We start from the raw sequence: 24,598 nt of genomic DNA, 5'->3' as shown, positions 1-24,598 counted from the left end.
CAAGACGATTAAGGTATTTCTTAGTAAGCAACGCCAACTCAATGTCTGACACTGATCAAAAGTGAAATAGCAGCTTAACGACAGCTAGCTTATTAGTCTTATTAAAAAAAAGTTGGTATTTAAAATTTAAACTCAGCTTAAGACTGTGGATGAACTCTACTGACTGTGTGTACATGTGTACGTGGCCACTCAAATAAAAGCTATTGAATGGTGCTTTCATGTGGTACTGTTTATTAAGCTGTACAAGGTGGTTCTAACTTTTAAATCTTTTAACTCTGAAACTCTTGTGCGTGACCATTCAAATAAAAGGGTATTTAGAGTGTTTTCTTGTTTTTTCAACATTGCGCGGGATGAACTGATTTAATTTTGCCACTCTCTAAAGTGAAAGGGGGTTTACAGAAATCAGTAAGGGTGCTTTTACCAAGTGGATCAATGCTAAGAAATCTTCCAAGCTGTGCATCGTAATGTCTAGATCTCATCCAGTAGATATCTTTTAGTTCACGGTCAGCAGTCACTCCCCATTGACCAATAAACGTGAAGTCCTGTGGCAACTGTTCATCGACTTCTAACAATCTCCCAAACGGATCATAACTGTAGCGATTGACACGGTCACCACTTGGACCTAGTACTCCTACGACAGACCTGCCCAGGAAAGTACAAACGAGAATGGCATTTCAGAAGAAAAACTACTGGAAAAATTTCACGTGGCTGTAATCTATCTGTACCTTCTGAATGTTTGGTCTACTTACAGGCTAATATTGAAGATGTGTCACCATCTTTTAACTTGTTATTTTTCTTTTTTTGGTGTACAAAATTACTTTCCGAATGAAGAAAACATTAAACAATAGTTTAAAAAAGAGGGAAGCCACGAGCCAAGCGGCCCACATTGCCGGAGCTTATCACGGTTTCCGTAGCATTAAGCGGCTAGGAATATTTCTACTCCCCCCTGAATGGGATGCTAGTCCATCACAGGGTACTCACACAGCATTATTTCGCCGGTACCCATTTAAACACCTGGGTGGAGAGAGACACTATGAGAGTAAGGTACAAGTGACCCCGGCCGGGAATCGAACTCGGACCGCTCGATCCGGAGTCCGGCGCACTAACCATTAGGCCACCGCGCCTCTCATAAACAATAGTCTAGCAGAGTAGAAAAAAATACTTATAAGAGGTAATATTAAAGAATACCTTATTGTTACTTATTTTCGCGGGTACTTAATTTCGCGAAAATGGAACAGGAATATTTCGCGAGACTTAGGGCGCTTTCCATTCGACCAAAAATTCTGGTTTGAGTTTCCGGAAAATTCCAGTGGCAAATGGAACAGCATTTTCCAACATTTCCGGTTGACTGCACGGAAGGCAAAACAAAATTTGCATATGGTCAGGTAGTGCGTCTCATATGGAAATTTCTACGGTGCATTAAAATAATGCACTGTTGCCGGTTTCCTGCACATATAACTCGATATTTTTGCAAATAAAAAGCATTCCGAGCACTGAAAATAAACGCCACGAATGACATCGTGGCTACAAATACAGGGACCTTTCAAAAGGCACACTACAAGCAACGCAAACGTCGCCAACCCAAAAAGTTTAATGAGCAAAACAATGGCGTAGCCTGCACGCGCGTTATAAATATTTGTACATTTCTTTGCTGCCGCCTGCAAAACAACAACGAAAAACAACCGAGTTCACCAAAAAATTTTATTTGGAGCTTCAAGAATGCTTCCTTAACACATGTACCTGCTTTCAGCTGCACAAATCGCTAAATTTTCTGCCGAAGGAACTCAGGCTGAGTGTAAAATGGTAGCTTTTTCCAAAATTTCCGGAAAAGAGGACAACCTCGCAAGGTAGACCCAAATTTTCAAAAACAATTTCCGGGAACTTTCAGTTCCATTTGATTTTCCTTCTGGAATTTCCGGGGTTTTCGGTTGAATGGTTCGCATTTCGGAAAGTCAACGGGCGCTTTCCATTCGACCAAAAATTCTGGTTTGAGTTTCCAGAAAATTCCAGTGGCAAATGGAACAGCATTTTCCAACTTTTCCGGTTGACTGCACGGAAGGCAAAACAAAATTTGCATATGGTCAAGTAGTGCGTCTTATATGGAAATTTCTACGGTGCATTAAAATAATGCACTGTGGCCGGTTTCCTGCACATATAACTCGATATTTTTTCAAATAAAAAGCATTCCGAGCACTGAATATAAACGCCATGAATGACATCGTGGCGACAAATACAGGGACCTTTCAAAAGGCACACTACAAGCAACGAAAACGTCCCCAACCCAAAAAGTTTAATGAGCAAAACAATGGCGTAGCCTGCACGCGCGTTATAAATATTTGTACATTTCAGTTTGCTGCCGCCTGCAAAACAACAACGAAAAACAACCGAGTTCACCTAAATTTTTTATTTGGAGTTTCAAGAATGCTTCCTTAACACATGTAGCTGCTTTCAGCTGCACAAATCGCTAAATTTTCTGCCGAAGGAACTTAGGCTGAGTGTAAAATGGTAGCTTTTTCCAAAATTTCCGGAAAAGAGGACAACCTCGCAAGGTAGACCCAAATTTTCGAAAACATTTTCCGGGAACTTTCAGTTCCATTTGATTTTGCTTCTGGAATTTCCGGGGTTTTCGGTTGAATGGTTCGCATTTCGGAAAGTCAACACTTTCCGGATTTTCTGGAAACTTTCCCAGGAAATTTCTGTACCATTCGTCCTTGTTCCGAAATTTCCGGAATTTTTGGTCGAATGGAAAGCGCCCAACACTTTCCGGATTTTCTGGAAACTTTCCGAGCAAATTTCTGTACCATTCGTCCTTGTTCCGAAATTTCCGGAATTTTTGGTCGAATGGAAAGCGCCCTTAATTTTCGCGATTTGGCCAAAAATACGTAATTAGCATAAAAAATACAATAGAAAACGTTTAGAATTAATTTTCGCGGGTCTTTAATTTCGCGATTTTTTGAAAATCGCGAAAATCGCGAAAATTAAGTCCCGCGAAAATAAGTAACAATAAGGTAGTTGGCGAAGATTAAGATGGATCATGAACGGCTAAGTGAAAATGTTTACAAGTGCTCCATCCGTGACGAGCCTAAGTCTTGGGAGAAAAAAATATAAGTTAATCAGTGACATAGGCTACATTGTTGAACTCGATAAACTATTTTTTATCCAACATTGTGTCGGATGAAACGGCTAAACAATAAAACATGACGTTGGATGAAATTTGTTTGTCCTTTAGCTGAGGCTCACGAAAAAAAAAATGAAGATTAAACCAAACATTATGCCTAGACATAATGTTATTTAAGTCGAGGCATGTTCATTTGATAACCCGTTTGGGAGGTTTCGTACGGTCGTACCAGGTACAAAGTTGAACCAATAACATTTTAGGGCGGAGTTTGCTATGTAAAAGCAGGAACAATCGCTTATTTCGTCCTTCTATTCCTCGCCATTCAAGTGTCGAGAGCTCAAGAAAATGTTCAAATGTTACCCTTCAGTTTAAAAGATTAGTACAAGATTATTGCTCGTTGTTTACTAGCAATACGGCGTCTTTTTAGGAGGACTTACAAGCAGCGGTCTGCATTATCGTGCATGTCTTGTTCACATCCAGTCAGCGAAATGAGCTAAGCTAGATTCGGTACTTTTATCTGGGGGTTTATTGCTTTAACCAACTCTAGCGATCGACATGGCGATCCGCTTGTTATTTTTCTATAAACCTTTAAATGGTGCCAGGTACCTGACCATGAGCAGTTCGAAGGTCGCCATGCAGAATTTAATTTCACTTTATTGTAATTATTCTTTATTTTGAAAGGCTTATAGCAATTCACGATCACATGCGAGAAGACTAGAATATCTAACCATTTGCATTTGTCATTGCAAAGGCAGCATATTCTCCTCAGTTATTTTAAGACCCTGAGTGTTGGTCCGGTCTGGGACTCGAACCCGCCGAGACCTCCCGCACGGTAGTCCGGCGCTCTACCAACTGAGCTAACGGCGGGTCAGCTAACCGGTCGGCGTATGTATGATGTATTGTACATTTATTTGTAAGTTATGCCTACCAAAAGCGTTTTTGTTTAAAAAAGGACCGCTTATATTGCTTACGGCGTCTCATGCATGCGCTTGGCGCCATCTTAATCCTTGGGTTTGCCAGCGATGTCAGCCGATTTTCTGAATTTGTGCGGTTCCTGTATTTTCGTTGTCAAATATTTTGGATTGGTGACGGCCAATACGCTTTTATGAGAAAGAGATTAATCGCTGAGTAACATAAGCTAACAAACTCTCACCCTAGACCGTCAAACTCGTAATAATAGAAATCTCCATTCACATCAATCAAAGCAACTAATCCAAGCTCTTCACAATGAACAAAGTGTGTCACATTTCCACCAGAAATCTGCAGGAGGAACAAATGCTGTCTAAATATAACACGAACCAAATTCTGACAACTAACACTGATAGAAATGTATGCCAGTAATTATTATCAATTAGGAAAAAAGGAATTAAGTATACACTAAAGATCGGTACATACGAAGGGCATATAGCAGGGACATGTTACCGTGTCACGTCCCCTTTACAGCGGTCAAACACAAAAATTGACATCGCGTTCGGTTTTCGCCGACTCGAACTTTTGACTCGAAAGTGGGCAAACTTTTGTAAGAAATTGTTAAAGAAATAAAGTAATAAAGCTTTGAAACTCAGTGAAGATCAATTATCCAATTTTCCATCCATAAGCGGCGTATAAACCTTAACTTTCCAGGGACGGCGTTAACTTTTGGCTTTAAAGCGAAAGTTTTCGGAACATATAAGACTTTGTATGGAGAATTTTGGCGGGAATTGCACAGGAGGTGCGCACGCGCGTGGCGTTTGACCGCTGAGTGCACGTCCCCTCAAGTGTACTGATCATTTCACAGCGGTCAAACGCAAAAATTGACGTCACATCCGGTCTTCTCCGCCTCGAACTTTTGACTCGAAAGTGGGCAAACTTTTGTAAGAAATTGTTAAAGGAGAAGTTCACTCCAGAATGACCATTTATTTTCTTTACGCCAATAAAAAATTTATACAAAGATATGTTGTTCACCAAAATTTTAGCCTCAAACGTGTGCTATAACCCTACGAAATCTTGCCCAAAACTCGACAACTGAACGCCGCCATCTTGGAGCTTGTAATGTATGCGTGACGTCAAAGAGCTCAGCCTGAAGTTTGGCGGGAAAATTTAAATACTCGAAACTCCTTGTTTCTTCGTAGTGGCTTGTGTTTGTCAAAATGCTTGTTTTTGCATCTCCACTTTGCTCAAACAGAGCTCCAAGAAATACAAAAAACAAGGAGTTTCGACTATTAAAATTTTCCCGCCAAACTTCAAGCTGAGCTCTTTGACGTCATGCATACATTACCAGCTCCAAGATGGCGGCGTTCAGTTGTCGAGTTTTGGGAAAGATTTCGTAGGGTTATAGCAAACGTTGGAGGCTGAAATTTTGGTGAATAACATCTTTGTGTAAACTTTTTATTGGCGTAAAGAAAATAAATGGCCATTCTGGAATGAACTTCTCCTTTAAAGAAATAGTACGGTGAAAGAACAGTTCAAGCTGGGACACTCAGTGGAGATGAATTATCAAATTTCCAATCCATAAGCGGCGTATAAACCTTAACTTTCCAGGGACGGCGTTAACTTTTGGCTTTAAAGCGAAAGTTTTCGGAAAATTTAAGACTTTGTATGGTAAATTTTGGTCGGAATTGCACAGTAACTGCGCACGCGCGCTGCGTTTGACCGCTGTGTGACTGATTATGAGCTCGAGTTGTCTCTGTAACATGTCTCTCGTGGGAACGGTAAATGAGTGCGTCATGTCCAATTTGTGTGACTTTTTCACTGGTTTAATATTCACGACAACCACTCAAAATCTCTTACCTTTCCAACAATATCAGCTCCTGGATTCCCAAATGGATCGACTATGTACTGCACTTCTGTTTGACCACATGTCTTCTTGTACAAGTTTCCCAAGCTGTCATAGACAAAGTTGCATCTACAAGAGAGAAAATATAACTTAAGAAAACTCCCTTTTAACGTCAGGTTGGAGCAATATATAAAAGAGCTCAGTTGCTATCTCGTGCAGTATTTGCGAGTGCTACACATACATCTAAGAGTACGTTCGTCTAGTAATAGGAAGAACAGGAGAAAATTGTTTCCTAAGGAAAACTTAAGTCAGGTCTAAAAATTGTAGATGGCGCATAACTCAGGTGTCTGTTGTAGGAAGCGACTAGGAGTCTTTCTCCCCCCTCCCCCCCGTCCCAATATTTTATTAGACAGCCTTAACAATTCGCTGGTGCACTTTGATAAATGAATAAATAAATAAATCGTCTTTATTTTACGAGGGTAGCATGTTACAGTCTTTCTCTCCTTTTTTGTTTTTTGTTTTTAACTTATTTTTCTTGTCTATAAGCACATTGTTATTAATTACACTAGCACAATGTAATCTTCGTATTTTGTAATCTTTATATCTTGTAACTTAAATCAATAAAAAACAAAAAAAAAAAAATAAAAAAATGTTAGTCTTGCGACTGACAAAACCTGTGGCCCTCGGATTCCTGATCGAATTGGAATTTAGAAGTGTTGATTTTTGTGGAGGGAGGAAAACCGGAGAACCCGGAGAAAAACCCTCGGCGCAAGGACGAGAACCAACAACAAGCTCAACCCACATATGGCACCGGGCCGGAATCGAACCCGAGTCACATTGGTTGGAGGCGAGCGCTCTCACCACTGCGCCATCCCTGCTCCCCCAAGGGGCGCACGGACAATGTCAAACCCAGACCTCTGAATCCGGAATTCCAAGCAACAATTATTAGTCCGGTAAGTCTCCCAAGTTAAAAAGAAAACAAAATAAACATGTCTTCCTAACACGTGCGTCTTTACTAGTACCGGGGGGTGAATGGGTTCGCGGATCGGCGCATTTGGCCTTAAAACGAGCCCGGATTACGGATTTTTTGCGTTAGTTTGAGCGGATTCGCGGATTTGAAAGTACAGCGGATCGCGGATTAGCTGAGAATTTTGGCGCGGATGCCGGACTCTTCATGTCAGAAAGCTCTGATCGTGGATTCTAAAACGAAGTTCGGATCACTTTGGTCCGTCTTCGTCGCTATGTTGGCGAAATTGTCGCAAAGCAATGAAACCAAATTTCTTAAAAAACTGGCATTAAAACAGCATCTACCGTCAGTCGCAGTGAAACTATGCCACAAAAAGTTTTCAAGTAATGCGGATTCGGTTTTGAACAAAAATAGTGGCGGATTGTCGAATTTGGCCAACAAAATAGCACGGATCGGCGGCTTTGGGTACCCCTATTCACCCCCCTCTTGTAGCTGATATCTTCCCGCCATTCCCTTTTAACTATCGATGTTCCATCAAATAAAAATTTACTTTGCGCGCGCTCTGCATGCCGCCAGATCTTCACCAAAGGACACATCTTTGCACAATAACAAAAGCGAGAAAATTGCTCAATGAAGGAGTTAATGATTTAATTCAACCAAAAGCATCAAGTCAAGGCTGTTTTTCTCCTTACCTTTTGTTCGGAGTTTCAGTCTGCACCAAGAAATCCTCGGTACTAAACTTGAACTTGGCACTATCATTCCGTACATCTCTGTTTGTCTTCTCCTCCAGGTTTCCATTCATGCCATATTTGATATCATAATCGCCTGCCGTGGTGTACTGGTTAACTTTGTTTGCAGCGTACAGCGTCTTCTTACCAGGCTCTTGTGAAACGACAACTCGGTTTTTTCTTTTGTCGTAGGCGTAACGAACAACATTTCCTTGTGGATCTGTTGATTCTATCAGCTGAGAAGCCGCATCGTATTTGTAATGCCAGTTCCCTGATGTTGTGTTTAGTTGAATGATACGCCCTTTCTTGTCATAATGGTATTCAAAATACGAAGAAATGCTTCCATTTGGAAAATAATTCACCATTCGCGACAATTTGAAGTTAATTGGATCTAAAACGTATTCAGAATAAGCTCCATTTCCAAGAACACGTTTAGAAACCATGCCCTGTGAGTTGTACTCTAACTTCAACAGGATGTCACCTTTGCCGCTCAGGTCTACACGTACGACTTCCGATAACCGGTAAAACCGGTCATACTTGTAAGCCAGGCTTAGCCCAGCGACGTTTAGTGCCACGCGCCTTTGGAAATCATTGAATTTGTAAGTGATCCGCTGACCGTTTGGATAAGTGACGCTGGATGGTCTGTTTTCTTTGTCAAAAGCAATGTTTATTTTTCCGATAGCGTTTGTTGCTTGAATGATATTACCGTTTTCATCATGAAGGAAATACGAGGAGCCAAGTTCATCAACATCTTTTTTGACCTAGGAAAATAGCATTAAAATGAGTTTATCATCGATTATCGTCTGCTCAGTTAAGAAGACATGCTTAAATATTATCTGCGAAAGATTTGCAAAGACAGGTTGAATTTGATTTGACCGTTAGCTCGAGTTAGCACTCACTATTGCGCGAGGGGAACTGAGTGAATTGAAAGGTCGAGCGCAGAACATATTTTATTCGACTGGCATACTTGCATTCGCTTTCCTGCGAAGTACTTAAGACGACAGCAAGTTTTCCTGACCAAAAATTCCATTGACACACTATCAGCTAAGAAGCCCAAATTTGTTGTTGGCCTTCCCACTTTTGTAACTCCTTTGTACTTCGAGTTTGTCGTACCATGAGCATCCATTCGCATTCTTTTCTATTCTGTACCACCTTTTGTTTCTTATCATTACGTTTTTACTGTTTTTCTACCTCAGTTATGAAACTGTTATTTGATGGTTTAATTTGATTTAACACTAAGTATCACCAACAAACTATCACAAACTTACAATTCTGTCATTCTCATTGTACTCGAACTTAACTTCCTTCTTAGCTCTGCCAGTGAACTTTACCAGCCTCCCAGAACTGTCATAATCAGTAAGTTCGGTCTTGCCATCCGGGTATTTGAACTCAATCAGTTTGCCTTTATCATCATAAATATTCTGATAAACGTAGCCATCGGGATCCGTCATGTTTAGAACGCCTCCGTTTTTTCGCAGTAGGAATTCTGTTTCGTGGTCGTTGGCGTCTACTACAGACATGATATTCGTCTTTTCATTGAACGTTCTTTTCATTACAACCTGGAAAAGTTACGAGGGTATTGATAAATTAGACAACAGGGTGTACCAACACATGCTTAACTAGAATAAATACTACGCTAAGCGCTGGAAAACTTGTAACCGATGCCAAGTGCGGAAAACATATACCGTATTTACTCGAATAAGTGCCGTCCACGATTAAGCGCCGCATGTGGAAAAAAAATATTAAAGAGCGCCGCTCTCGAATAAGCCATTATACATTCACAACAATGCAGCGCTTAATCGAAACATTAAACTGAATCGTTCGAGAGGTCAAACTACAAAGTAAGCAAAGAAATTAATTCGTCTTGATCGCAATGTTTTTCAGTTTGAAGTGGCTATATTTCAATGCTCTCTCTTTTGTTATCATTTACAAATGCCGTGATTTTTAAAAAGCGCCTCTGAAATAAGCGCCGCCTCCTGAATTAGCGCCGCAACCGACCCGCTTAAACTGTAAAAAGCGCCGCGGAGCTTAGCCAAGTAAATAAGGTAACCAGTGCCAAGCGTGACAAAAAGCTTCACGATTAGCATTTGTTTTGATTGTCTTAGTCAGCAGAGACAATCAGTTTTTGTGCGAACTTTTGACAACAAATTTAAAACCGTTCTTAGTTATTAAAGTAATAAAGCAAGTACACTTGTGCAACAATTTCAACGACCAATCAGGAATCTCAGTACCTGGTCTCCTTGCCTTGTGATTCGCACAACCTCGTCATCAGTTCTAACGCTCTCGAATCGTACACCGCTAAAACCACCGCCAATTACATCCATCATGCTCGCTTCTTCATTAAACACAAACACGGCCGAGTCGCCTTGTGGAAGTCTGGACATAGTAACCTTACCATTCCAGTCGTACGAGAAATACACTCCCTGGATGAACTCGTTATCCTTGTTAAAACCTGTTATATTACTCAGGAGTCCGTGCTGGTTCCAGCGATACTTGACATTAGATGAAGTAGGGTAGACAATACTTGTAAGGTCGCCTTTAGAGTTGTAGGTATAACGGGTTGTTTGTTCGCCCACGCTGACAGACACTAGTGTTGCTGTATCCCAGTCATATGTGTAGAAACTGCCGACAAAAACATAGGAAAAGCGTAACTTAATTATTCTTCAGCACGACTGTGGTTAGGGCCTCAAGAGGCTGGCCCTTTTCCCCAGTTTTCGTAGCTTAAAGCAGCTAAAAGCATTCCAGCAATTTTCTGTTTTGCGGGCGCATTTGGCTCATAAAATCAGGGTTATCAGATAAAAATAATGTATCTTAACAGTAAAACTCAGCAAACTTGGGAACATCAAAATTATACACAACTCAAGAATTATCATCGGAATTATACACAACTCAAGCGAAACAAAGATATATTTACCATCTTTGTTTTTTACCGGATCCATCTTCAAACTGAGCCTCTCGAACAAGTCCATTGTCGTTGTATTTCACAGAGATTTTTCCTCCAGACGAATGCCTGAAAGTCGAGGATCTGTTTTGCGAATACTCGATTGCGATCGTCTCGTTGCCTCTTTGGATCTTTTTGAGATGTTTCATGACGGAATCAAAAACAAACACGGTAGAGATACTGGAGTCGGTGAATTGAAGTTCTGGGAACAAATTCAAATAAAAATGAGCAAGTGTAACACTTGCAAAATGAATTTTGTATCTTAAATCGAGCTATAAAATCGAACGAACAGAAACAACAAACGCCTTTCACCTGTGTTGTTAACAGTGACTGTCTTTCCATCAAGTGACACATAAAGTCCAGTCGTGTCTGCCTCAAATACTAGCTCTTCACGTAAACGAACAATCTTAATTTTTCCTGGTGTAATCTGTGTTACTTGAGCCTCCCTAATTTGGTGAAGGGACAAAAGCAAGAACAAAATCAGTCTGAATTGACCTAGCCTCACATCCACAACTAAATTTCTTAGAAATTGATAACCGAAGTGGCCTCCCCTACAAGCCTGATGGTTTCTCGGAGGTCTCCTTGCCTTACCATAATTACTATTGTAATATTTCAATCTTTAAGTGGCTAATAAATGATGATGATGATGATGTTGATGATGATGATGAAAAAATGATAATAAACGGCATTTAGCAACATCCCTGGTGCTTGTTAAGGCTATTTCTCTTCAAAACTGACTGAGAAGCATACCATTTATGGAATACCTACTCTAATCTTTAAGACTGGGATAGATTTTCGAACTCACGCGAATTTTATACATCAAATAGGTTGAGGGTAAGTTTTGCAAGGTTCATTGCTTCTTCTTTCATGAGCGCTGTTAATCTTACTTTAGTGCGAGAAAATAAATATTGTTATTGTTGTTGTTGTTGTTGCCATTTAAAACGATTGTTCCCTATCTAACTGTTAAGATTATTTTATGATTTCTTTTGAAGTTTTCTTACCACCACGCTGCCATCCATCCAATTCCAAAAACGCCCTTGTCTCTTCGTTTTGAAAGAAGTGGACTGTAGGTTCTTTGCAATACTAAAGGCAGTGCGCCACGCAATGAAGATTGGTCTTTTAAGTCATCCTGGGCTAAAAGTGGGTCACCTTAAAGATAAAACATTAGTTCAGAGCAAGACACGTGCACCGATTGTACACAACAGGGCAAACGTCTAAAAAAGGCTTTAAGCAAATAAAAATAAAATATCTGAGTATTATGTTTTTAGAAATATATCTGTTTCTGGTTCATAGAACGGACCATTCAGAGGAAAAACACGTTGATGAAGAGAGGTAATGAGTTCAACGGGTTACTTTGTTTTACAAAAAAACAAGATACTGTCTGCTTTTGAAAACTCGTTTACCTTAAAATTTGCAAAGAAACAACAAACCTACCAGACAGCTTGCCATTGGCCATATCAAGTTGAAAATGGACAAGATCAGTCAACAAGTCGACTCTCCTTCCTGACATGCTCAGCAAGGTACTGACCGCTGACATCCTGTGCTGGAACGAAGAGGCGGTCCTTCCAACAGAAGTCATAAAGTTTTCCCAAACTGGGACCCACAGTTCATTGCTCAAATACTCCGGCTTCAGATCTTTGCTGCTGTTGATATAAGCGTGTGGTTCGTTGTTCCCATCCAACATCTGAAGTCTGAATGTCTCTTTCGCTTCTTCACTTTCAATTGACTGGGTATCAAATACTACTTCCCCGTAAGCCTTTGGAGGTAAAATACCCCCTGGGCCTTGAATTGGTTGAGCTAAAAACATAACGGCGGAAGAGAACTGGGCAGGTTCTCTATCCTTTTGGACAGGACGAAAATGTGCTTGTCCTTCACCGATACTGAGTGACAACAGAGGGCTTAAAATATCAGTTTCGCCAGCATTTTCATACGTTAATGTTATTACCCCAGGGGAATCCACTAGCAACGCTCTTGGATAGTCAACGTGCGTTTTCAACCATCCGGGTTCACCACGGATTATGACCAAAGAACGCTCTAAAAACGCCTCTTCTTTTGACTCTGAGTTAACGAGCTTAACGTGGAAGGTTGCACCAATAGTCAGATTTTTAGTTATGAAAGTGGCATATACTTCAGTAGAACTCATTCGATAAACCTTTTCTGCTTTGATGACATTTTGATTAGTTGACGGATTCACGAGAAAAGCTTCAAGTTTTTGTCCAAACAGAGTTCCTTCAAAGCGCAGAGTAGCATTTCCAAGTGAAGCTACTTGATTGGGAAATACACGAAAAATTTCAAACTTAGCAATGCGTGCACACAACTGTGATGCATGGTTAGTTAGGGCGGATGAAGAAGAATCGTATCTTCGCATCAGAACATAGTATTTTCCAGCAATCGTTTCGGGAATCACCACTTCTTGGTTAGCTGACAGAGCAAACGTTGAGCCACCATCGTACTGGTAAGCGGTTGCGGGTTTAGAGTGCCTGACAAATAGTTCATGGAACGCATCAACACTGCTGCTATTTACAGTCACAATAAGAGTCTTTTCATCGGGGACGTTGTCGATAATATAAGACGAGTCCTCTCCCTGTTTTAGGGTGACATCGATGCAGCCATCCAGCGGAAGTCTTGGAAACGAAACGTTTAAATTCTTCGGCCCAACAGCGATGTTATTTTGGTGGTTCTGGTCTAGAATGTTACTTCTGGTTTTCACGAGGCCGCGATATTCTCCTAAGGTTGTCAGCGGCAGTTGGTTTGTTAGAGAGTAAGACCTGTCTGGGTTGGCGCCTCCATTGTAAGGTTCCAGAATGACGTAAGAACAGATCGGACTTCCTATTCTAATGTCATCTATCTGCCATTCGTCGTCTTGCGACAAGTAAACGGTATCACATTTGTAACCCTCGGTTCGTCGACTTCCATTGTTTCTGATCATCCAGTCCACTGTAACATCTGAAAAATAATATAGAGTAGCGGCAGCAATTCCACATGAATTGTCAAAACTAGCCAAAATATGATCCCCTACTTTAAAAGGGTTTTTGATTAGACTTCAGGCAACAGCTCTGAATATTATTGAAAAATCTAGCGATAACAAGACATTATTTAGCCACATATCGGAAAATGTCTTCCAACTAAATTGTAGGGTTGCTTTTCAGAAGCCGAAATATGACACACGGTTTTAGAACACTATTTGCATTGTCCTGTCTTTTTTTTAGGTAATGGTTCTGGTATAAAGCATTTACAAAGCTCAATGCGCTTCATTGTTGTTTCGGGACGAGATCGGACATCAGCAAATCAGGCGCCTTTGGCAGCCGCTTTCGGTCCATGTATATGATCTCGTCCCACCACCCAACCCATGGATACATTAACAGATCGCCATAAAAAATAAAAAAAAACGCAAAGGACTAAGGCACGCTCTTTGCACCAACATCAAACCGATACGCTGCTAGTCTAAACTTGAAGTAAGTTCTAGATTAAAGATAATTTCTTACCATCGCCATAATAGAATTGTCCACTGGACGAGGAAACGGACAAAACAGCTAAGTCGCTGCTGAATGTCTTGTTGATCTTGATCAGCAGAGAAGCCTCGTTGTTCTGCTCGTCACTCTCCCAGATCGTGTTTTTGCTGTCCACTGACAGTAACAAGTAATACTCCGAATCAAGTGTGTCAAAGGGAATGAAAACCTCAGCGCTCAAAGACAATGTAGCGTTCACGGAAAGATACGTTGCTTTCACAGTGGCAAGTCTCTGGTCAAATGGATCAATCAGCAAGTCTTGGCTGAGATACAGAGCATTGTACCACGCGCCCTGTGCCGGAAATTCCCCACTGTTTGTTACATTGAAAGTCACATTTAAAGGCTGGCCACCACGGGTTTGCAATTTAGTGTTCCCCAGTGACCCTTGAAAATCTGGCAAAAGCCCTTCTGTGATAATAATGCCGGTCGGCGCTGTGGGTGTCACTGTGGGTTGCGCATGGGGACTGTGGATATCAGCAAAACCATAGATGAAAGCCAACGAGCCAAATCCGTGGGGAATTGTAACATTTGACCTTACTTCATAGAACGATTGAGCTGCTAAGGCGCCAATATGAGGAAACTCCTTTAACTTTGTCCCGCTCTCAATGACCTCTTTCCTGTTCGCTCCTTTCCTTCCATAAGCATAAAGCGCATCAGTCCACGACGTTTTCTTCGTTGTTACAGACCCCACGTTCTGTTCGCGAAAAGCAATGGAGAAAGGAGTTCCTAATGTGATCTGAGACGGCAAACTTGAAATAATAGTCAAAATTAACCTAGCCGCCAGGGGAGGAGGAACGGAGAGAATCTGCCTTGCCATACCTACGTTATTTGAAAGGCCTGGAACTTCCGATAAACTCTTATCTGCGTTTATCACCGTGTGCACGTAAAACTTTCCTCTGATGTTGTTATTAATTTGTAGCGCAGCGGTCATCTTGTACTCTTGTTGTTCATCTAATTTAGTAGTTACTCTCTCAGAGGCTAAAACATGAGCAGCTTCGCCATGGATGACGCCTTTTGACGACGAAATGATAACTCTGTCTACCCAGGAAAGAGGTGAGCGCATCGAGCTACCAACGTTTGCCACGCTCCAAGACACTGTCAGAAAACGACGTTCTTCTTCAAAAACAAAAGACGTAGAGACGACAGCTAAGTCTGGCAATGGTGCTGGAAGAATTTCTACACGCGTCAGGGCAAAATTGTTCGTCTGCGTCTGCGCGTCTTTTTCAACCAAAGAGCCGTTTTCATTGACTACCAAAACGAGATAGTAGGTTCCAGTAATGTTTGACAGCAACTTCATAAGTGAAACTTGGTTGTAAGTTTGCCCAGGGCTTAGCGTTTGTTTATAAAAGAACGCGTCCGTCAACTTGGTCGAATTGTTTTCTACAGTTGGGGAGCTTGACAGATAAACCGTGTCGTGCCAGGATTTCAGCAGGGTGCTCCCTGTCCCGTTATTTTCAACTGTCCAGCTCAACGATACTTCAGAATCGCTTACCAGGGGTTTCTTGGCAGACAACAAAGTGAAATTTGTGACGACCAAATCCGGCACAACTTGTGGGACGGTTACATTTCTAGAAGTTCCGATGTTGTTCTTTATGTTTTGTTCCGTGACTGTTCCATACACGTTTGTTATCACGTGAACGTATCGCAGACCAAATACATCCCTGTGGACTCTTGTCGGCCCTGTGTCCATACTGTATCCTTTCCCTGGACCCAGGTTGACACTGTGAAGGAAATCTCCCAACCACAAGGCATTCTTCTGAGAAAAATGCACGTGTGGTGAGATGTACACTGCGTCAAACCACGGCGCCTCAGTCGTCTGTCCCAATCCAACGTTCTCCACTGAAAAAGAGACCCTCAAATAGGCTTGCACGGTGTCAGCAGTCAAAAATTCGTCGACAAGCGTCACGGTTAGATCGGGTAGCTTTTGCGTGACATTTACCTGTACGGTTTTCTCATTGTTATCATTGAAGACGAACTCAAATACGTCGTTGTAATAGTCCGTGTATACAGTGATGTTGTATTGTCCAGTGGGCCAGCTTGGAGGAATCACGTGATTCACAGTCCTTGTATACGTCGACGATGGAGGAAATAAACCTGAAAAACTGGTGGTGCCAAGAACATCACGCTTCATCGATGCAAGGTGGGTGATGGTCTGAAAATGAGTGATTTATAAAATTTAGACATATCAGGGCCGTATCTAGCTTGGGGGGGGGGGAGGGGGGGGGCAGACGGGGCAGTTGCCTCCGCCAGGAAAACTAAATTTCTAATATAGTGTTTGATTTTGCTGGGCTATTTCTTGTAGCTATGTTGCAGTTTGTCCCCGCAGCTGAGTTTGCCCTCGCAGACAAAAAATCCTAGGTATGGCTCTGATATATGCTGATATATCTGAATTTAAAACGGAAGCTGGGTCGAGTACTCTAATATTTCGTTTACAACTTACCACGCGATCTCTCCACCAATTACGAAACGGTTCCCCAAGTCCATCGTTGGAGACAGTAAATTCAACTTTCATTATATCCCCGGTGTAATAACTCTTCAATGTTGTGATTGAACTTACCACAAGATCAGGGGGCGGACTTAAGGAAATTTTTAACAGCTATAAAAAGAAACAACAACTCTTCTTGAAGCAAAAGATATTCTTAAAATTTAAAATAATACAGTTATATTTACATTTAGTCATAGTTTCTCAAAACTATCGTGCATGATTCAATCCTACCTGTTTCTTTCTGGAATGACGGGTCTTACCGTGTAAGCCTGGACCGGATGGTTCGGGATTGGGGTATAAGCCGCGAGCGAAGCCTCTCCCCCACTGATTGATTGACTGACTGACTGAATAATTGATTGATTGATTAAGTGAGTGATTGATTGATTGATTACCTGCCCCTTTATGTTGTCGTCCTCGTCATTATGCTCGTAGACATTGTTATAAACGTCCGTTACCACCAAAATGGAGAAGCTACCGTAGATTGCGTTAGGCAGCTTGACGGGTTCCTTTCGCGTATAACTTGCACCAACTGCCAGCAAACCATGATGGTAAAAAGTGCCCAGTAGCCAGTCAGACCAGTCTAAACCGGATGAAAACAAGATTTATTAGTTTGCTCTAGATGTCGCAAGTTTGACATCGCGCCTTTTCCTAGGTTTGCAGTACAGTGAATAACTTAGATAAAATGACACAAAATGACACAAACAGTGAATTTAGTCAATTTTTGACAGGTATTCCCTGTATATCTGCGGGTTAAGAGACCATAATATGTAACAACTGTGAAAATTTCAAATGGAATACCTGAAAAAGATTTTGAACCAGTTAAAGGAGCATTCCTCAGTCAGTCCCATCAGAAACTCATAAGGAGTTACACGTTTCAACCCTTATGGGTTTCTGGTCCCATACAGAGTCCCAAGCCCATCGAGGGCCGGACAGGAATGAGTTGATTTCATAAATCAACATTCCTCAGGGATATTCAATGTATTAATATCCCTAAACTTTGGAACACGAATTGGCTAGAATAGTCCCAACAAAATCCCACCGGAAACCAGCACAGCAACGTTTCATGTGGCGGTATATGTATAGAAATCTTCACATGGATACCAACCTCGTTTGTCATCCTTGGAAAGGTATACCCTGTCGTACCACGAATCATGCATAGTCACGCCCGTCCCATAGTTCTTTACGGTCCACGTTATGTCAATATTTTTGCCTATGGAAAGAAAAGTACGAGATCGATGTACAAACATTTTAAAGGTATTTGATTTTTTATCCTATTTTTGGGGTAATCAAAACATGCGCTACTTAGGATTTTATTTATTTATTTATTTTTTATTGCTGCAAAATACATGCACATATTACAAATACAACATCTAAATAAACATTATACTGACACTACAATTGTTACATTACAATTGTTTTAAAGGGTATTCACTAGGTACAAAAAAAGTAATAACTACGATATAAATAATAGAAATACTGAACATTCTTTCTTCACTAAGAACAAAAAGATAGAGAAATTATAATATTTGAAAAGCAGCCCATTTTTCTCTTAAAAATTCCAAATTTATGCCATTACGTGCAAGTTCAGTTTCATATTTTATTTGAACTTTAAAATTAAAAGCTTTAATATTAAAATTTTGGAATAGTTTGGTTACTTCTACAATCCCATAGGTAGAGTTTTGTGATAATGAGAAGATAGTTAAGTAAGGGGCATGTTCTTGTTATGATGCCTACAATTATATCTTTTTTACTAAGAGAAATTCTCTCCTTTGTAATGGAAAACCAGTACAATTCAAATTCATCCCAGAAAGTTTGGACAACTATATAAAAGATGATGTCATGTTTCTAAATCTGTTTTACAAAAGGAGCATTTATTACAAGTCCTGAAGCCAATTTTGTAAAGTTTTGTATTGGTAAATAGTATAGAATTTAGTACCTTGTACTGAAATGCTTTAAAAAGTAAGGCTCAAGTGCAACGTTATGCGGAAGCATATGACATGCGTATTTTCAATTGGTGGATGTTCTCAAAATCACGGTACCATTCGCATTAATCGTTTCTATCCTCTACTACCCTCTACCCATATCAAAGGGGTACCTTTTAGTCTAAATATTGTTAATGGGTTGCAAAGGAGTGGTTTGGAAGCATTTTTAGTCTCCTTAACTCCTGCCTCAACCCCCGGGATTTGAGTTGAGGGAAGAACAGATGATTGCCATTTTGGACAATAATCCTTACCTGAAAACGATGGACTTGGAAACACAATCTTCTCAACTTTAAGGTTAGGAGGCGGAGTGAAGGACACTTGAACTGGAGTATCACCCAACAGCATATTGTTAGATCGATCGATGTCACTTATCTGCAAGAAAACAAAAAAAATGTGTTTCTCTTTGTTGGTTTTAAAGGAGCTATGTCATGGAGATTTCGCAGATTTTTGGACTAAACTGTTGCAAAATTAGTGGTAAGCAACTTAACCCAAGAAAAACATTGTCTTTGAACATCTAAAGGGAGACAGTAATCTTAATTCAGATAGAAATCAAACTTCGGCTATAAATATAAATATTTTGAAGACGCGCGGAAACAACTTGAAACGTTAAGCCTTAATCAGTTTCGAGCTGCTATCCATTTCCATCCGAGCCATCCACAGCCAAAGACACTTGTTACTAGTTACAGTGCTCTAATATAGTAATTTTTAATAACAAATGGACCTTTATTGTTAGGCTTCCTATGGCTGTTCCAAAACCTGTTAAAATCCGTGACCAAGCCCCTTTAAGAACATGACGAGGTCAGTTGAGTAGTCAGTGGTACTTTCCCTGAAGATGAATTTTTCAACAATGACACGAGCATGGGACAAAGAAAAATTCTGAGTCCCCGACGGGAATCGAACCCATGGCCTCCAAGATACCGGTGATTAAAATAATGAAGATGAATTTTTTAACCGGTATCTGGGAGGCCATGGGTTCGATTCCCATCGGGGACTCAGAATTTTTCTTTGTCCCATGCTCGAGTCATGTTGATTACTTCATCTTCATTATTTATCACCGAGCTTAAAATTTACCATCTTTATTATTTACAATAGTACTTACCCTTTTGTACCTGTCAGTCTCAACGAAAACATAAAACACGCCAAACTCGTCAACTCGTAATTGAACTGTCCCCTTAGCAGTGTAATCATCATTTTGAAACAGAATCGCTCTGTGTGGCACGGATGTTGCAAACCTAGAAAGAATAAAGGCGTTTAGATTCTGGTTCTCTGTTGTAGACAAAAGAAAATGCGTCAGTATCTCCTTGTTATTTACATCAACTAAAATCTTCCAATCCGTTTTCATTTCTGTTAGGTAATAAGCACTTAATGACGGGCTTCAAGGGAAACAGTGAGCTTTGTTCCAATGCAGAGACCCCCTTAATGGAGGGTTGAAGGAAAACAAGACTCGCAGTTTTCCGTGGGGCCATTTTAAAGTGTTTTTCAATACAGCTTAACTGAAAATAAACTCTACTATCTTTTTCACCACGAAATCCTGGAAACCAAAAACGACATCAATTTATTTACTGAAACGTTTTTGAGACGTTTTAAACTTTCCAATTTTGCATTGAGATATCCTTCTTTGAGAGAAATTAATTTTTTTGTGTGCATATTACTACCTCGTCCCCAGGCCTAATCCGTGCGTACGTACGTACGGGTTTGGCGACCACCAAAATTTCTCGGTTCGATAGATTACCATTTTCCTACCTATGAATGCTCGAGCTCCGCTACGATGTTTGGAGTTTTCCGATGATATATTTGCGCTACCCTAAAAATATGACCGATTTGTGGGACTATTGGTCCCTGCGACTAGGTAGTCCCAGAAATAAAACCAGCTTAATTCGTGGGTCTAGTCACAGGGACTATAAATGTGGTCCCTGCGACTAGAATTTTGATTCAAAATACGAGTACACACTAGGAAACTGGTCCCCGAAGAAAATCCCTGCGACAAGTCCCTGCGACACGTCCCTGCGACTAGTCCCCTAGTATGTGCCGTCCTTAATGAAATGATAACAGCGATTAAGAATGATAAGTTCAGTTTTCAAAACAAACCTTGCGTGGCGGAAATCTGTGCTCTTTCCAATATAGACTGAATCGTACCAAGTGACCAATGTATTTCCCACCTTGCCAATATTTCTAACAATCCACGACACTTCGAAGGTCAGACCAGAGAAAGCGTTTGGTGGTACCAGGACCTTTTCCACTTTAAAGTCAGGGAAGGCCCTGGTTTGGAATCCCCAGACTGGACTGGGTATGAGTTCTCCTGAACTGAGCACGTATTCAATTCTCCACAACATCCGGGTATCCGCTGGGTAGCCTGAAGAGGGAGAGTATCTTTGATAATAAGTCCTGGAAATCAAAGAAAATTTGAATGCTCGTGAGAGAAAGCTCAAATAAGTAAATGAAGTAAATCACTTATTTCAAATAACTAACCCGAGCGTCGAGTCTGCAACGAAAAGTTACGAAAGTAACAACTTCCCATCCTCCGAAAGTAGCTATAAAATTTCAGTGTTGTGAACAAATTCTGAAACTCGCCCGTCAAACGTAACTTGATCTGTTATTTGAGAGAAACAATAGAAATATCTGATACAGCAAGCCGTGCCAAACTGGTTTAATGTTTGTTTTAAATGACCCAATATAAGTTAATTTATGTTCAAAACAGTTTTAGTTTGTTACGATGGATACGCTCAGGAATGGTACCCGTTTAAGCTACATGAAAGTAGCGATAGCGACATCCCCTACCTAACCCCCACCCCCACCAAAAATTGCGACTCCCTGAAAGTATCGAAAGAAAATGTCTGCTTATTCCGAAAGTAACAATGGTCACTAATTTTCGAATTTTTCGGTTATTTATCAGACATACCAATCAGTTGGTGATGATGGCTTTGTTGTGCCGTACGGCCAAAGGTAGATATTGTATTTAACAGACCCTGGATACTGCGGCCACCGAAGCGCCTCTCTCAGGTCTACATTAACTTGTCCAATCTTGGGATAGTCGGGCAACTGAAGCGCTAAAATTTGGATTTGTTGTTGAAAGGACACTTGTTTGCCACAATCATCAGCTATCGTCCATGTTCTTATGAAAGTACTGGCGCAAAGGATGGTGGGAACGGAGTCGACGTGCGTTATCGTGATTGGTCGATCGCACGGATGAGTGACGTTGATTGCATCGCGCATGTCTTGCTGCTGTTCCTCAAAACTTCCACACGCAATGATTGCGTTCCCATGATAACTCACGGTCGGCGGACTGGGTTTGTTCAGGTTGATAACCTGGATCATAGACGCGTTGTTACCCGCTTGGTCTGTTGCGGTCCACTTGCGTTGAAAGCTGCAGCTGCCGCCTGCGATGTCTTGGTGGGTTAATGTTATATTTGGTCCTTCGTTGTCGCTGACTGAAGGTTCACCCAGAGCTGATGGACTGAGATCTGATGTGCAATCCACTGTCTGTGCAGCCATGTTTGAGATGGCTGGAGGCTGCAAATCTAGTAAGGATATAAGGAAAGGATTACTTTAACGGCGCAGTGGCGCGGTAACCTATTGGTTAGAGCACTGGACTCTGAATCGAGCGGTCCGTGTTCGAGCCCTGGCCGGGATCATTATGTTAAGTAATAGTGAGTAAGACACTTCACTCACGCAGTGCCTCTCTCCACTTGTGTATAAATGGGTACTGGCTAAATATATGCTCGGAGTCAACCCTGCGATGGACTAGCATCCCATCCAGGGGGAGTAGAAATACTCCTAGTCATTTAATGCTACAGAAACCTTATAAAAGCGCCGGCTGTATGAGCTTCAGGTTCGAACGCGGATTTGACCTTTGTTTCTTTTAGACATACAGTGACTCAGATTGCTGCGTACACGGCCGAACAGCAACAACTACCTTATTGTTATTTCTTTTCGCGGGAACTTAATTTCGCGAAAATGGAACGAGCATATTTCGCGAGACTTAATTTTCGCGATTTGGCCAAAAATACGTAATAAGCATAAAAAATACAATAGAAATCTTTAATTCCGCGATTTTTTGAAAATCGCGAAAATCGTGAAAATTTAGTCCCGCGAAAATAAGTAACAATAAGGTAGGCCAGTTTTGAGTAAAAATCATTCGTTAACTGATAGTGCTACAGGAGGAACTAGTTTTTCCTTCCAAATGTTAGCGGCATGCTCCCTAAATAAAGGATGAGTTGGTATATAAAAACAAAACGAATGCTAAAGTAGTGCTCTAATAGTGCTCTTGTTACCTTTTAGTTGCGCCTTGAGGATAATGTCAATGTTCTTAGAAAAAGGGCAATGAAGTTTGTTACACGGACACATAATTAAAACCAAGAGGCTTTGCTCACCAACTTTCCATGTGAAATTCACAGGATTTCCTAGGTTCCCGACATCATCCGTTCCTCGTAAACCAAACACGTATGTCTGTCCGTTCTGCATCTGCCTCGACAATAAAATCTGAACTTGAACGATGCTTCATTGCTTAGTGGAGCAGGCTTGGAAGCGATAATAACCTGCGGTGGTGTGCGATCTGAAAAATGAATAAAAGGCAAGAAAAAAGAAGAAGTACCTTTTTACGATCGTTTGCGCATGCTTGGCAGAGCTACGATGCTAATTTACGAGCAAAATAGCGTGACATTCCCTTCACCGAAGGCACTTGACAACTTCTTGGATTTTATGACTTGGATGACTGATACATTACAATGACATACCTACAAACCACGAGTGCCTGACAGGAGGACCTGTGTTTCCCGCCAAATCCGTCACCTGAACATAAATGCTGTGGTAGCCCTCGCTTAGATTCGTCCCAGTCCACGACATATTGCACGGATGAGCAGTGATCTGGGAAGGAGTTTGAACTGTGCACTGAGATATGACATTTTCGCTTGCCCTCCACGTAATTTCGACGTCACCACTGGAGCGAGACGGCGCGTTGACAAACGTCAATGCAGGCGGAGTGACATCCTCTGTTAAATTACGATGAATTTGCTGATTAATACGTTTAATTATTAAACACTTACGGTGAGGTAGCTTTGACAAAATACGCCTCTCCTTTCAACTCAAGAGACGTCGGTGATTTTACCAGAAACATTCCATATTAATAAATCTTGGCTGTTCTTGATTCCGTATTTTTACGCGTCATCAATATGGAATTTGCTAGCACGCTTTTCAGCCTGACTTCCAGTAACTTCTGTAACTATGCAAGGACCACTCTGACAAACAGGAGCAAATTGTACTTAGCATTGTATGCCCCTGATGAAGGTTGGTTTTGTTCAAACGAAATATTGGGCCAAAATAAATTTATAACATCAGTCCGGTCTCTAGCTGTTTGATCAGCCCTGCATCTAAAGTTTGACGCCCAGTCCCTTCTCCGTTTTTTCACTTGACCCAACCCTCAAACACTCGCTCGTCCAAGATACATCTGCACTGCAAGCTACCTTTCTTCCAGGGAATTCAGCGCGAGGAAAGAGATTGCAAAGAAATAATGATTTACTAACCACCGTTAAGATGCAAAAGGTCTGGCCTATTGTTTGCAGGATAGGGTAATATGTAGAAACATTTAACTTACTTATTTTGATTCTCCAGGTGCTGGGATCTCTGACTGCTGGCGACTCAGCTCCACAGTAAGTAACACCTTTAGCGACACCTAAAAGAAAAAGGCGCAAGGTGATATTAAGAGTTTAACGTGAGAGCTAGCTTTTAATCAGAAACTGCTCATTAAACTTTAATATTAAATTTATACAGATAGTACATTTTCCGATGATATGTTTGCACAATAAATCACGCAGGATGATGGATAAAAAAACGAGAAGAATTTGCCAATCGCAAACTGAAGGTGAGTGGTTTTTCAATATCTGGTACTTTCTGGTTCCTTCTGCTTTCTGGCTCGTTAAAAAAGGGCATCGGATCACTCATTCATGATCAGTCGAGCATGTGAAATTCATAAATGCTTCATATTTACCATGATCCATTGTAACAAAGTAAGTTTCTCTCTCCGTAAATCTCACTGAAGTCGTGAACTGAATCGTTCGCCCCAGTCTCCCAACGGGATACAACACAGCGGCTGTAATGGCCACGTCAACACTGAACAC

General features: G+C 41.1%; 1 protein-coding gene across 1 annotated transcript in view; it reads right to left on the bottom strand.

Annotated features, from left to right (window-relative positions):
• Positions 1-24,598, bottom strand: part of LOC144664101 (uncharacterized) — a 34,556-nt gene extending 9,958 nt beyond the window's left edge. Inside the window, 23 exon segments of the mRNA XM_078525229.1 lie at positions 422-642; positions 4,272-4,378; positions 5,888-6,002; positions 7,533-8,329; positions 8,837-9,127; positions 9,800-10,190; positions 10,483-10,711; positions 10,822-10,955; positions 11,511-11,658; positions 11,944-13,455; positions 13,995-16,170; positions 16,459-16,614; positions 16,896-17,083; positions 17,609-17,713; positions 18,737-18,857; positions 19,585-19,717; positions 20,574-20,870; positions 21,385-22,003; positions 22,856-22,951; positions 22,954-23,037; positions 23,219-23,473; positions 24,076-24,153; positions 24,469-24,598. Of these exon segments, the coding sequence (XP_078381355.1) occupies positions 422-642; positions 4,272-4,378; positions 5,888-6,002; positions 7,533-8,329; positions 8,837-9,127; positions 9,800-10,190; positions 10,483-10,711; positions 10,822-10,955; positions 11,511-11,658; positions 11,944-13,455; positions 13,995-16,170; positions 16,459-16,614; positions 16,896-17,083; positions 17,609-17,713; positions 18,737-18,857; positions 19,585-19,717; positions 20,574-20,870; positions 21,385-22,003; positions 22,856-22,951; positions 22,954-23,037; positions 23,219-23,473; positions 24,076-24,153; positions 24,469-24,478 (8,263 nt within the window). The 5' untranslated portion in view covers positions 24,479-24,598.

Source organism: Oculina patagonica, chromosome 8 (genome assembly GCF_052425735.1).
Source record: "Oculina patagonica isolate OP01 chromosome 8, crgOcupat, whole genome shotgun sequence".
Taxonomy (NCBI): domain Eukaryota; kingdom Metazoa; phylum Cnidaria; class Anthozoa; order Scleractinia; family Oculinidae; genus Oculina; species Oculina patagonica.
Note: the sequence above shows the minus strand (reverse complement) of the source record. Positions and strands in the feature narration are given on the sequence as shown.